General features: G+C 28.1%; 1 protein-coding gene across 2 annotated transcripts; it reads left to right on the top strand.

The window, feature by feature from the left end:
* The first annotated feature begins 8,141 nt into the window (after nt 1-8,141).
* LOC126895339 (uncharacterized) lies at nt 8,142-11,319 on the top strand. 2 transcript variants are annotated; one of them, XM_050667100.1, is made up of 5 exons: nt 8,142-8,355; nt 8,676-8,744; nt 9,547-9,739; nt 9,895-10,152; nt 11,153-11,319. In XM_050667100.1, the coding sequence occupies exons 1-5, from the start codon at nt 8,251-8,253 to the stop codon at nt 11,275-11,277; spliced, it is 750 nt and encodes a 249-aa protein (XP_050523057.1). In that variant the 5' UTR covers nt 8,142-8,250; the 3' UTR covers nt 11,278-11,319. The 2 variants fall into 2 exon arrangements, with proteins under 2 accessions (XP_050523057.1, XP_050523058.1); XM_050667101.1 differs by lacking the exon at nt 8,676-8,744 and having other exon boundaries at nt 8,147-8,355.
* The last annotated feature ends 4,475 nt before the right edge of the window (nt 11,320-15,794 follow it).

The following is a 15,794-nucleotide window of genomic DNA, read 5'->3' on the forward strand; positions in this document are numbered from 1 at the left end:
CGGATACTCTTGAGTATTCGTCCAAAAACCGTGAAGCCCTGCTCAGGGTGCAGAGGCGGGCGGCGATCCGGACAGTTTCGGCGTACCGAACGGTGTCCGGAGTGACGGCGGGTATCCTGTCGTCACTGCCGCCCGCCAACCTGCTCGACGAGGAACGCGGCGCCGGGCATTTAGACTTTTTCTATCACTTCTAAGTTTTAATATTATTATAAAATAGAATTTACATATAAAAAAAGCTAAAAATAATTAAGCACAAAAAAATTGTTTTAAGTTAATGCTGGTTTTGATTATTAATATGCTAAAAATAAAGAAAATGACATATTTAACCTATTTTTTTAATCGTTTAAAGTTGATTGTTGTAAATGTTTATAATGTAAATGTTTACCATAACTTTTAGCTCAATTGGTAAGTTTGACATTGACATAATTAAATAGAAAATTTTATGACAATTAAAAAAATTGTATCGTTAAGATCAATATGCAGTCAGAAAGTTTTATAATTACTATTTATTGTAAATTTATCAGAAAAGCTCAATATTTTTTTGCATTTTTATGGTAATAGATAACTTAAATAGAAGTAATAGTAATAATTTCCTAGGAACTTTTGTTGTTTGTTGAAAAGATTCTATAATTGAAATATTGAGAACTTAATTAATTTTAATGATTTACTTTAACTAAATGTACCAATCAAAACAAAGTTGTTAAAAAGATTTACTCAATTGAGTTTATTATAAAATTTGATTATATTTGTAAAAATCAATTGTTAATTCAGGAGAAAAAACAATCATTTTTTTTAGAAATGATTTATATAGCAACACGTTAGAAAAAAATTTGAATATTATAGTCTAATAGTAGCACACACAAACAGAGTAATAAAATTATTAAATTACAAAGTAAAATGATTTAATTTTGTAGTTGAAACCTATCATATCAAACTTCATTCGTTAATAAATATTTTGAAAACATTACAAATTAATGGTTTGAATTGTCTTTATTGAGAACATGGAATAACTAACTGTTTAATTGATAAATTGAAATTTTTTTTAAATTTTTGAGGGTAATATCTTCAACTAGATAACGAATTGTAGTAATTGGACGTATCGTTGAAAAAAGTAGGTCAAGTTAGAGCAGAGAAAATAAATGATAGTCACAAAAAAATATCTTCTCGGCTTTGCATCGAAGCGAAAACTTAAAATATAGTAAAATAATTTTAATACGAATAAGAAATTTCTTCTTGCAAGGGGCGACTAAAGTGATGGGATCCTTGATCTTTATTGAAGTTATTGAATCTAAATGTGATAAAAATCAAACGAGTTAAAATTTATACTAACTTAAAAAGAATTAAGAAAAAATGCAAAAAATTCATTGCCATATGCGGGTTGGAACCTCGTACCCCAAGCGTGTAAAACATAAATTTTACCAACTCGGCAACCGTACGTTGCTTCCGGCGGTTGAAAAATTGGCTATTTAAGCTAGTTCAAATTTCAAAGTTATTTTTCTCGACTTAAAAGAAACAAACATATTTAAATAAGTTTAACTATCTATACTATATCAATTTTAATTTATATAATATTTATGAAAATCTGTACTCCCCTTGTCAGGTATTTTAAAATAAAATAAAATACAAAACCCAGAATTTTAACACAAAAGTAGCATATTTTTGAATACGATAGTTATTTTTACCATGAAAACAAATCCAGATGTCAAATTTTTTTTTTTCAAATTAAAGTATATTACATTAGCTTTAATTTAAGATATATATAAAAGTGTCAATCTTTCCGGAACATTTTCAAAAGTTAAGTTGAAAAAGTTCTACTTTCTATACGCATTTTAAAAGGTTTGCACCCCCCCTGTATAAAGGGAAATGGTCCGATTTTAAAAAAAAGTATGTCGAATGAAAGAAGTATNAGGAAACGGGTTTCTATTGTTCTTATTGTTACAAACAATGAGTACAATAGAAACCCGTTTCCTGACTTACTGAACACCCTGTATACGTAAGCTGAATGCACGCGGATGATAATGGTCAGTCAAAATAAAAATTATATATGCGATAACGCGTGGCGTTTGGAGAGTTACAAACATACATACAGGTGAAACTAATATAAGCGTGTTAAAAAAAAAGGAAACACACTAAATTATTAAATTTAATCTTAAATTCTCAAATTAATAATAACACAACATATAATACATTAACTATAAATACAAATATCATTGAGTAACATAAGTAATTAATCAATTTTTTAATTTTGCATTTATAAGAGTTTGTAGCCTGATTGGTATATCATGAAAAAAATCAAAATTACCCAATGAATTAAATGAATTTTACATTCTGTTAATCGGTGCAATGAAACTATAGTTTGTGGGTCATAATGTGGTATAAAATGTATGAGGTAATGTATAATGTCTTGATATAATAAAAAAACACTTATGTTGTTCCATTTTATATTAATAATATTAAAATAAATATAACTCTACTATTTAATATTTATAACGTATCCGAATGGTACGGCACACGAGGTATATGTATTATATTAACACGCTTATATTAGTTTCACATGTATGTTTGTTGTTTGTAAGTTTGTAACTTCACGCGGCACGTGTTATTATGTCACGTATCCCGTCGTGTATGACCTTGAGACTATACTATCGTAACGCATTCACCCCACCCCGCTCACCAATCGCTGGCAACACTAATCCTGTATAATTTTATATTTTTAGTTTTTGTACCCGTACAAGCGTGCGTGACATTAATTATATATATATAAACAAATTTTTATTTTGACTGGCCAATACCATGTAATGCGCCTTACGTATGTATGTGTATATATTTATATATATTCCTACAGCCACCGCATATGCCTCGCGTACAATGTTCCCCCGCACCTCGCCCGCCCACAAAACACAGCTATACCTAGTGCATGATACGTTTACGTACTTAAGTCGCATTATTTGTATATATATAATATATACATTATATATATATTATAATTACTATTAAAATTAATATATTAACACGCTTTATTCTCATTAAGGGATATAGAGTGTATTCATTCCGATTACAAAGGATGATTCCCGTCATTATTATATCGTTATTTTTCGTCACTACCACCATGTTCCGGGAGTGGGTATTTACGCGCCTGCTGCTTTCCTTGGATGTGGTAGCCGTTTCTCAGACTCTCTCTCCGGAATCGAACCCTGATTTCCCGTTACCCGTTACAACCATGATATTGATAGTAACTACTATCATAACATGAAACTAGAAAGTAAAAAATAAATATAGTTTAAAAAAACTAAAAAACACGCTTTTAAAGCACATTGAACTAAAAATTATTTTTAACTTTTTAGTTCGATGCGCTTTAAAAGCGTGTTTTTTAGTTTTTTTTAACTATATTTATATATAGGTATACGTATAATATAAATTGACAACAAGCACCACAGTAAAAAAAGAACAACTCCGGAAGAAAATATTTGATTATTATATTATTAACTATTTTCTTTAATTCGAACACTGTACGTATACGTATGTAACGATGTTGTTGGTAATATTCGTAGTAACCACCCTCGTCGCAATCCACAAACAAGGGAAAACAAGAAAGCATAAAAACAGCACAAAAGAAAGACTAATCAGTTTAGGTTCACGTCCGAAACGCAACAGAACGCAATATCCGTAATCCATACTCGGCGGCGGCCTTATCTCGGTGTCAAGGGCGGGGAGACAACCGATTGTCATATTAATAGCTGGACGGCTGATATCGAGAGAGACACGGGTGAGTGCCAGCCTAAAGCGACGGACGGTGCCGTGTCATATTTTATTATTCATTTAAACATTCATTAGCTTCTGTAATTATATTAAATAAAGTAATTACCAGTATGTAGCTTTTCTTCACGATAATCATGTCTAAGAAATTATAAAATAACTTATTGTACATATATTTGTTTTTGTAAAATATAGAAAATAGAGTAGGGTGCAATTAAAAAGGAGAGTAGAATGGAATTGATGTCCTTTAGTAAGAAATAATAATTACGTGTTAAGTAAAACAAATATTTCTAATATTTAAAAATAGGAACTAACATAAAAAATTTAAAAAAAAATGAAACACAACCAGTTTCGTGAATTTTTTCATTCATGTAGGAATGATTGTAAATTTAGTTTTGTAGTAATTAGCAAAATTCATCCATGAGATGAAGACAGGTATTGTAAATGTTTCGATACTTTTGCAATAATATAATGTCATGTAATAAGGGGATGTTTTCAGTATTCGATTAACAATGGACGGAAAATCTAATAACGAAATATTAAGACAATTGGCCGAGGCAGAGCAAAATATTAAACGAAAATTCCAATCATTGCAAAACGATGATGCTGCTAATGAGGTTTACATGAAATGTACATTAAACCGATTATGGAACCTTAAACGAGCTGACAATGGTTTGAAACGTTACTACGTTTTTACTATTTTAAGTTTGTTTTTTATTAACTTAAATTTATCAATAATACGAAAATACAATGCAAATTGTTCAAATAATCAATTTATTTTGTTTTATTTTAAAAAAGACGAATATATACTAAACAGTTAAAGTAAATAATTAAAATTAATTCAGTTCTGGATATTTCAATAGTAGAATCTTTTTAAATATCAAAAATTACTTAGAAATGATTACTATGATTTCTATTTAAGTGTTCTATTACGATAAAAATGCAAAAAATAATGAGTTTTTCTGATAAATTTACAATAAATATATTAAATATTAAGATGTAAGGAATAAATAAAGAAACTTATTCGGTAGAGCGGTGTATGCACGTAAACTAGTCGGCAATTAATATTGCAATCATTAGTATAAAATAAATAACTTTAACACTGTTATAAAAAAAACATAAAGAAGAACAAGAAGAATAATAATTGTACAAGCAGTGAAGGTGTACTTTATACTACCCGTCATCACCTTAGTAGTATAGACCAACTTGCCAATTGAGCTAAAAGTTATGGTAAAATAAATAATTTTTTTTTTGTTATAAACTTTCACAAAATTCAACTTTAAACGATTAAAAAAATAGGTAAAATATGTCATTTTCCTTATTTTTAACATATTTATAATCAAAATCAGTATTAATTCAAAACAATTTTTTTTTGTTCTTAATTATTTTTTTTATATGTAAATACTTATTTTTTAATAATATTAAAACTTAGAAGTGATAGAAAAAGTCTAATTGAATATTTAAAATCACGAAAAGATGATTTAAAAAAGTATATTTTTGTTTCTGATGAAAGTTCCTTGTAGTCCAGTGTATAAAACTTATAACTTTGTTAACTGTTAACTTTATCAAAAATGACCAAATCAGTATAAATTTTTTTTATTTAAATGCATGTCTTTACCTATCATTTGGTATATTTTTTTATAAATTTGACCATTTACCTGCCCTCAAGAGGGATTCAAAATGATAACTTTTAGCTTCGAAGCTGAGAAGACATTAATTTTACTATGATGTGTTTTTTTTTTGTCTGTTACCACTTTTTCTCAGCTCTCACCGAACCGATTTCTTTCAACGATACATCAAAGATCACAAATCATATCTGGTCGATGACATTACATTCAAAAATTGAAAAAATATCCCTCGTTCCCCGTAAATAGGAGAAACCTCCAAAAAAATTACAAATTTAAAAATCGCTAATTTTCGAAATTCTTATAAATGCAAAATTAAAAAATTGATTAATTACTTATGTTACTCAATGATATTTGTATTTATAGTTAATGTATTATATGTTGTGTTATTATTAATTTGAGAATTTAAGATTAAATTTAATAATTTAGTGTGTTTCCTTTTTAACACGCTTTTATTAGTTTCACGTGTATGTTTGTTGTTGTTTGTTGTTTGTTGTTTGTTTGTAAGTTTGTAACTCTCCAAACGCCACGCGTTATCGCATATTCCGTTGTCTAGACTAGACTGTTATACGCATTCACCCCTCCCCACGCCTCGCTCACAATACGACGGTACACTATTCCTATAAAAATTTATTTTTAGTTATCGTACCCGTACACGCGTGCTTGTCATCAATATTATATATATGTAAACAAATTTTTATTTTGACTGACCAATAACGCCCGCGTCNCACGCCGTCTTTAAAACTCACACCATCACGTTGTGAATCAGCCCAAAATTAATCAAGAGCTGATTCACAACGTGGTGTGGCCTCCCTCGTTAGCCGGATCCCAGAGTGGGATCCGTTGCCCAGGTTGCACCACGTGGAGGTGGGGGCAGGACTTTGCGAAGGGGGCACAAATAACTCACGAAACAAAAACATAAAACACGAATACCTAAGGCGCCGGCCTAAACCAGCGCCTTAGGTCCTCCTGTACCGGACGGCGCGGCTGCCTCTGTCTCAGGCGTTCAGCTTCCTCCTTCTTTTTCAAGACGGACTCGGCGAACGCCTGGACGAGCCTCCACGCCTCCCGGCTTCCCAACATCAGGTCCACCAAGGACCCGACTCGGAGCGTGGACCCCAGACGGGACTCCAAAGAGTCCCGTTCCTGGGCCCACGCCTCGTACCGAAAGAGGGTGTGCAGTGTTGTCTGTCTCTCCCGGGCGATCCCGGCAGTGGTCGCACGTAGGCAGGGCTGTTTTCCGAATACCGTGGAGGTATTCGTTGAAATTGAGACGTTGGCCAATGCGTTATTTTTTCGGCATTCTTGATACAGCTGGTATAAAAGCTATGTTTTATATTTGCTAAAGAAAGGAGATGGGACGCGTTACAATCGAGCCAGTTTTTTGAAAAACCTTGCATTTCAACTCACAGAACCTTTTATGAGACAACGAATCAATAATGAGAAGCTCCTTAGGATACTTAGGGATGACATTCGGAAGGTTTTGGGTATAGCAGCTCCTTCTGCAACAGAGCAGCCTCTGACAGGTTCTAAAAAATATAAGCTGTACAACTTTTGTGATCGAAATAAGGACAAAAAGACAAAGAGTTCCTGTTCAAAATGCAAATTACCGATTTGCAAAGAGCATGAGAAGGTAACTAAGTACTGTTATAAATGTTTTGAAGATTTTCCGGATGATACTAGTCTGATTTAATTATTTTTATATATTACATGTGAAATTTAATTTTTTTTTTCTAATGTTACTAGTCTGATATAGTTATTTCATAAATTTTTATGTTGGTACATTTTTCAAAAAGTTAAGATTATAAAAAAGAATTTTTTTACAAAAATCGTATTTTTTTTATTAACTTTGATGTCTGTTTTTACCATAAAGATAAAATAAAGTCCGAAATTTTTTTTTTTCATAATTAAGTATATCACATTAACTTTAATTTAAGATATATATAAAAGTTGAAAAAGTTGTCATTTTAAATCCGCCCCTGTGGGCAGGTAAATGGTCAAATTTTAAAAAAAATATACCAAAAGATAAGTAAAGACATCGTTCATCTATAAAAAAAAAAATATTATATTGATTTGGTCATTTTTGAAAAAGTTATGACAGTTTTAAAAAAAAAATTGAAAAAATTTCGAAAATTAGCGATTTTTAAATTAGTAATTGTTTTGGAGGTTTCCCCCATTTACGGGGAACGAGGGAAATTTTTTCAAATTTTGAGGGTAATGTCTTCGACTAGATACGATTTGTGATCTTTTGACGTATCGTTGAAAGAAATCGGTTCGATAAGATCTGAAAAAATGTGGTAACTGACACAAAAAAATAAATAAAAAATAAAAAAAAAAACACAACATAGTTAAACTTCGGATCGAAGCTAAAATATCAATTCAATTAATATGACAAATTTATAGATAAATCATTGACTGACTAATGGAAAAGAACTAGTAATTGTTTACCAAAATTCGAGTACAAACATAAATTCCTTCATATCATATTTTACAAGTTTTTATTTGTAGAATTACCCAGAACTTGTAACTTTATTTCTAATAATTTCTTACCGTACAAGTATGATTTATGTGTACATTCAATTTATGATATAAAAAGCAAATATATATTTATATTTTTAAATATATTACCGAGAATAACAAGAATTATTTGTTTTAAAAGGTACACATAAGATTGTTGAATATTACAAAAAACTAATTTTATTTTTGTGTGTTACCTTGTTTTAATCTTTAAAAATTCAATAATAAAAGTTTAGAAAATAAAATTTAATAGTTCAATTTTATAGAGTAATTGAAGTTTTATTTTATATAAAATTTATTGAATTAATATTTTTTAGTTCCTAAATTTTGCTTTATCCATTATATATATAATATGTATTATCAAATCAGCAAAGTATTTATTATTTTAAGCAGTTTTGTTCTAGAAATGGCTTTTCTTCCAACAAAAGATAAAAATAATGAAACTATTTTATCAATGGTAATTATATATATATATATATATTAATAACACTCATAAATTTAAATTCAATGAATTATTGCTAATATCATATTATGAATTATAATAATATAAATTTTTTTTAAATGAAATTGCATAATTGAATCTTATTTTAAATATTTCTTTCATTTATATATTATAATATACAACGTGAATGTATTAATTTTATTGCTGCTAATCTAAAACTTAAGCTCTACATTTACCTTTGAAGGTATTATTTATATATATAACGAGTCATTAAGATATGACAAATAATCATTTTGTGATTGAACTAAGCTAAAAGTATAATTTTATTTTAAGAGGACGTTCTAGTAAAAACGATGCGCATACAACGCTCCAGAGATGGCATTGTGTTCCACATCGGCGGCAAGGTCAGACCGTGATGCCACACAACCACACGCTACCTGACAGTGATTAAAATCATTATTATAAATAAATGTAGTATAAAAAAATTAAAAAAACACGCTTTTAATTTTAGACTCAACACATCATTTGCGACGGGTCATCGTCGGCCGTGCGGCATTTGCTGGACTTTACACCGTTGCATATGGTCACTTATACTAATAGTAGGGCGATGGCTGATAAAGGTGGCACGAGTGACGGGGCCGTGTCTCAATAAAAATTTATTTATATATATATAATATAATTGGTGACACGCGCGAGTCTACGGGTTGGAAATTATTATTGTCGACATATGGTAGGCGGTGTGGGGTGAATGCGTTACGAGTCGTAATATATATCATATTTTACAAATTTTTATTTGTAGAATTACCCAGAACTTGTAACTTTATTTCTAATAATTTGTTACCGTACAAGTATAATTTATGTGTACATTCAACATATGATGTTTATATTATATATTTTTGAGGGTAATGTCTTCGTCTAGATACGATTTGTGATCCTTTGACGTATCATTGAATGAAATCGGTTCAGTGAGAGCTGAGAAAAACTGGTACCAGACACAAAAAAAAACACATCATAGTAAAACCAATACCTTCTCAGCTTCGCATCGAAGCTAAAATTAAAAGCATGTTTTTTTAATTTTTTTATACTATATTTATTTATGATAGTGATTTTAATCACTAACAGTTAGCATGTATACTTGTTCCAATTATACCACGTCCCTGTTGTGCTGGTTTTTTTTAATAATTAGTATGTTTTTATATTATTTAGATTGAAGTTAAACCAATGAACGTTTACTTTGAACTTAAAAAATATATTAATCATATGTTAATTAATGACTCTTTGAATGAAGATTATGAAGATAATGTACTAATGGCAAAAAGAATTACAGATCACACGATAGTTAGAGCTATGATTCAGAACGATAAGGTTTTAATTGAAAATATACTAACAGAATGTAAAGGTAATAGTGAATTTACATTTAAATTAAAAAATTTAGTTTAATAAGTAAAACTGCAACCAAATAATATTTTTCCAAGTTAAAAATCATCTTTATTGTATTTATAGAAATTATATTTGTTTAATTTCCAAAAAATTGTTTGTTCTTATTGTTTTCAGAAATAGGAGATGATCTTAACTTTGTAGACTATATTTCTCAATTGCGGAACAAATTTATTAATAAAATTTATAATCGAGACAGTTTGAATTATCCAGAAAATGAAGATGAAATATTGAGGATTATATTTAAATATTATTCTAATGATTCAGATTTCGTCTCAATGCCAGTATTTTTAGATTTTTTGATAAATGAAAATATTAAACTGGATGAAAAGGATAAATTATACGATAATACAGATGACCAATTAGACTTCAACAGTAATTATTTAAGAATTTTTTTAAATTATGTAGTAGAGAAAAATTTGATTATTATTGCATATAAGTTGATATATGTGAAGCATAATGAAATTTTACAAGATAATAATGTTAAGTTTTATTTTACACGTCATATGAGTAATTATACTATTGATCCACGATATTCCTAATTAATGGTTGGTATCAATAGCTTTATAAACAAAGATCATGTGGACCAATAATAAAACTTAACCTAAAATAAATTACTTAATCTTTATATTATAAACTTATATATTTCATGATGGGGATACAAAATAATTCTCTCTCTAATTTTTGGGTGCTGAATGAGACTATCTAGCCTCCTTCATACATCACATGAGCTATAAACTGACTGAGTTATCCAAGCTGATGAAAATGCTACTTTTGATTAAATTCTCTGCATGAGGCAAAAGTAATGGTAGGACTGTAGAATAATATTAACTTTCTTCACATTGTTTTAGTAGCAATGTGATTTTATTTGAAAGCATAACTGATAAATGATATTCATATTGTATGAGCATACTTATCAACAAACTACTGTGTAAAGTTCACGAGCTTATAGGTTAGAGAGAGAACTTATATCACAGAAACCTTAAAATGTTCTGACTACAACAACAGCAGCAGCTGATAACTATGGTACAAGTGGGTATTTCCTCATATCAATTACTATCAACTAGAGATGAGCATATGCTGAATTAATAACTCTTTCAACAGGTTCAAACCAGGGATGTTATGTTTTAACAATACTTGTTTAAAATAAAATTTTTACCGTGTTTAAAGCACCAAAAATGTCAACATGTACATTGGTTTTATGAGATGTTTTAAATTATTTATTTATGTTTTAAACAGGTTTTTTTGAATATCTTTTAAAATCCCTGGTTTAAACAATTACTGAAAAAACTTCTTTGCAATAATAATAATTATTTCAATAAGTATACAATATGATATGTTTTTGTACACGCTATAATAACGAATTTATTTTCAGGTTTTTTTAAGTTGATGAAACCCCATTTGAATGACTATTTGCATACACTGTCATTAACTAAAAGTTTAACAATACAAGATATTATTGTTAGTTTGGATTCTAAATATTTTATTATTACAAAATAGAGTTACTAATAAAAATCTACTGAAAAAATAAAATATATTTATTACAGAATTTTTATTTATCTACTTTTTTTATATGATAAATGAATGTTGGAAATAATATTTTGATATTAGCTTTCTATTAGTTGTTATTTAAAGTCAGTGCAATTAAAAATATTACACAAATGTGATATTATTATTTTTAAAGTTTTAAATATGCAAAATAAAGTTAACATTATTATTATTCTAACAAAACACCATCAGGATAATAATATATATATTATGTATTTGATGCATAGTGACGTGTTTAACGAGAGTGGTTGACGTCATCGGTTATAAATGTTCGATCAGACAACAACTCAGTAATATTTAAAAGTTGAATCGATATTTTCGAAAAACATAACCATTTTAATATACCTTGGGACTCTATAGTCGTACCTATTAATTTAGATAAAGATTTTATATATAATGTATTCGAATAATACAGTAATAATATTACCAACAGTTTCTAAGTTACAAACGATTTTATATACATATTTTCAAAAGTAGCCGTCAAGGTTGCGTCGGTGTAACACTATGGTGTTATCGGTCGAAGGCGGCCAGAAGTTTCAAGTCATGTTATAAACACAAAATACTTATAATTTTGCTAATTATAATTAGCAAAACTATTTTCGCTTCTGTAAAATTAAAGAGTGACATGTATTTTATTGTGCTGGCTTTGACTAGGAGAAAACGATGTTGTTGACGTATTAATAATTTTGGTAACATTGTAACGTTCATCTAAACTTTGATTATTTGAATTAATATCCAACGAAGATGGATCAATATTATCGTAAAGTTTATGGTGCCTATGCGCTAATACGTTGCCGGGTTTGATGAACAAAAATATCATACACTGAAAAATAGCTACTATCACTGTCAATGATTTACCTATTTAGTGTCCAGTATTTAAATGGTTAAGAAATCTTCTCTTAGGAAGAGGAAGTATATATCTAAGTGCTAAGCTTTTATAAACAAAAATGTATACAACATAAAAATCAAAACTAAACTTTTTTATAACTTTTTATATAGTAACAATTTTTACAAATCATAAAAAAAATTCATCTTACTTCCAAAAATATAAAAATTCAGTTACAAAACTTTTTTGCCTCATTTTTTGTTTACAAATGATTCAATAACTTTTCAGTATTGATTCTTGGAGCAATTTGTTTTCAATGGCAAGTACTGTTCATGAAGACAATTTATTTTGTCCAATAGTTGATCGCGTCCAATTCTTAACCCTCTATAAAATCGAAAATGATACTTTGTTTTCGCATGAAGTTCCAAAAATCGATAAATATATTCTGAAATCAATGTTTAAATTTTGATTATTATTGTTTCATTATTATTTCATTGACAGATATTCCAGTTTCTCTAAATATCTTAAAGATTAAAAACTCATCAATAAATTATAGCGTTACGATATAGCTTTATTGCCGTTTTTCAATTGCAATTCGTTGGATAGCGGCGCTATCATAGCGCTGTTTGTTAACTTTTATTCAAAAGAACATAATGTAATGTACCTTTTGTTTAATAAAATAGATATTATTGCTTGTAAATCTTTATATATTGCATATCAGCCCAATCGGGAACTCGTAATTTAAATAAGATAAACAAATTTTAATGAATCAAAATAGAAGTTTCGAGATTATTCGAGAAACTTCTAGAATAATCTTTACACAAATAATTATCAATTTTAAATACTTTTCTGACCGACTATTATTTTATTACTTGTTACAAATACATCGTTCATTTGGAGCGATGTTTACATTAATGTCCATCTTTTTAATTACCATAAGCGTATCTGTGGCGCCCAACAGACGGCAAGATTAAATAGTTAAATTTTTAAGAAAAACTAGCCTTCCTTAATCACTTTACCAACTAGTTTAATATAAAAGGGCTAGTAAAATTAGCACAGACTCTCTCTTTCTTTTTTATCTCTCTCGCATACTCTCACTTTCATTTTCACTTATTATTCCCCCATAATCTTACACTTTCATATTAAAAGTTAATAATGTAAAATTCACTTACACGTTACTTTTGTTAATTTTAATTATAAGACTTATATATATTTGTCAAAATAATTAATACAAGTTATAGAAATAAACTCAGTATGTTGCCCCTCATATCAGTATTTTTATTTATTTAAATTAACTTAAAATATCGACGTCAACAAGGAACATCACAATTCACCATCTATCTACGAATCCATTTGGACATCAAGGTAAGTGTAGTCTTAAGACATGCACTATATTCATGTAATATTAATAAATAGGACAGAGTGGGTAAGAGGTAGGATTAAGATGATATGAATGAATCTAACACAATCCAAATAACTTATAATCCCTTTCCTACTATCTCTATCTCATCGCTTTCCCTTATTTTATTTTTATTACAAAATGCACATTTATTTCTTACAAAATATTAAAAAATAAAAAATCAGTAAACACTAATCTACACTACCCAAGTTGTGGTAGGCGGTATAAAGTACTCCCTCACTTTTTTTTAACTGCCATTTACTTTCTTTCTCTCTATTTGGTTAATAAAACTAATCTAGTGATCGCGATTTTTATAGCCAACTAGATATATTTCTCTCCTAAATCTTATTCATTTAATATATAGTATTTTTATCGGTGATCATAACTATATTGATTTATCATTACCAACCATGTACAAAGTTTTTTATATTAAATTTTCTTTTAAAATAGTTAGTTAATCTTTAACGGTAATGATAACCTTCGTGATATCAACCGTGATCAAGATTACTGGCTTCTCTCTAAAATCCTTTTAAGCCTTTGCAACGTTTCTCGTAACAACGGGTTACCAACCGTGATCCAAAGGGTTATACTTCTCTCTTTATCTAAATTAATTAGTTCTTAAAGTAAGACTGATATGCTAGGTAATCAGTATAGATATATTTGTTTCTTTTAAAATAAAATAAGCTGGTTAATTGAACAAAATTGTTTTGTGATTTCGTATTATTGATAATTTTAAGTTAAGTAATATAAACTCAAAAAGAGTACGTAAGTAGAAACGTTTCAAAATACAGATTCCAAATCGATCTTATAGGCTTCGACTAAATTATTTCTCTTTAATTTTATTTCTTCATCTTTTAAATTCTCGTTAGTTAAAATATTTAATCTTTCGTCTAATCTTAACTAAGCATTTTTTTTATTTCTTCGATCAATCCGTATAAAGTTAATTAGTCTGGTTATTGGATGGAAAACTATCGATATTATACTGCCAACTTTTATAAGGAGATCAAAAGAATGAAATTATTTATAAGTTGAAATAATTATAATCAAAAAGACTATAAATATTATTATTTAGATCAAATCGGTAGGATAAAATACTTACTAGTATACGAACGACGCTTCATCGGTTTATACATTCTGATTTTTATGGGTAATCACTTCAACAAATATTGAGAAAAATATACGAGTTATGTTATTATTTTTGTCTATAAAATATTAAATACTTAATATCTTACTTATTGTGCTAACATATGTAGATAGTTTATAAACTTATAATAATAATAAAATAATATGAAATTTACAAAAAATTGTATCAACACATTTTTCTAGGCCATAAAATGTTTGCAAATTTAAGCACAGTGCTTATAGTGCCTATGCGTTAATATACAGGGTGATTCATTAAGGATAAGACACTCATTTTCTCGGTAATTATTGAAAATTTTTAATTTTTAGTAAGGTAAATATTGTTTAATTCAAAAATAATATGTAGTAAAATCATAATATTTTTCATCCCTTCAAGATTAAAAAACTGAGTGTGGTACTTGTGAAGTGTCGACAGAAGTAACTACTTCCTTTAGTAAGCCATTACTGTATGCTTTTAATAAATTACGTTAGCAAATTATTCCTTGCATAGTTGGTATTACTGACACCGTAATTTAGGCTGACAATATGTATATGTAAGTATATAATCATATATTTCAGAACTCTAATAATTAAAATTTGTTAACTAATAACTAAAAAAAAATTTAAAACTCGCACACCTTTCAAAATTAAAAAAAAAAAATAGTTAAAAAAATTGTGCAAAAAATTTCTGAGCTTATACGTAGTCGTATAAGAAATTTTTATTTAGAAGTAAAGTTGAATAGAACGAAAATTCCCACCGCTATTTTATTTTTACTTCAACTTATTTTCTACTTTTAAATTACGTCATAATCAAGAATTCAAATGCTCCTTTATATTTTTTTGTATACAAAATATTTTTCTAAGATTTTTGGTTTAAACAATTATTATTAATTTGTTTTTAAACAAATAATTTTTCAAAATTTATCTATTCCTATATTCATTCAAAAACGAAGATTTTATAATTTAGTATTAAAAAAGAAAAAAAAATCTTTGAATTTTATATACAAAATTAAGTTATAATTTTAACAAAATCATAAAATTGTAAACTTATCTTTGACTTACATGTTGTTTTGTTTGTATCATTAAACATATATCATTATCATCTTAGTTATTTATAATATTATG

The sequence above is a fragment of the Daktulosphaira vitifoliae genome, unplaced genomic scaffold, assembly GCF_025091365.1.
Source record: "Daktulosphaira vitifoliae isolate Bord-2020 unplaced genomic scaffold, ASM2509136v1 Scaffold_1, whole genome shotgun sequence".
NCBI classification, from domain to species: Eukaryota; Metazoa; Arthropoda; class Insecta; order Hemiptera; family Phylloxeridae; genus Daktulosphaira; species Daktulosphaira vitifoliae.

Bases quoted from the DNA above. Each gene is read 5' to 3' on its own strand.
- LOC126895339 (XM_050667100.1), top strand. From the start codon at position 8,251: ATGTATTATCAAATCAGCAAAGTATTTATTATTTTAAGCAGTTTTGTT. The intron at 8,356-8,675 runs GTAATTATATAT...TTATTTTAAGAG, and splicing joins ATGAAACTATTTTATCAATG to GACGTTCTAGTAAAAACGAT. The intron at 8,745-9,546 runs GTCAGACCGTGA...TATATTATTTAG, and splicing joins TGTTCCACATCGGCGGCAAG to ATTGAAGTTAAACCAATGAA.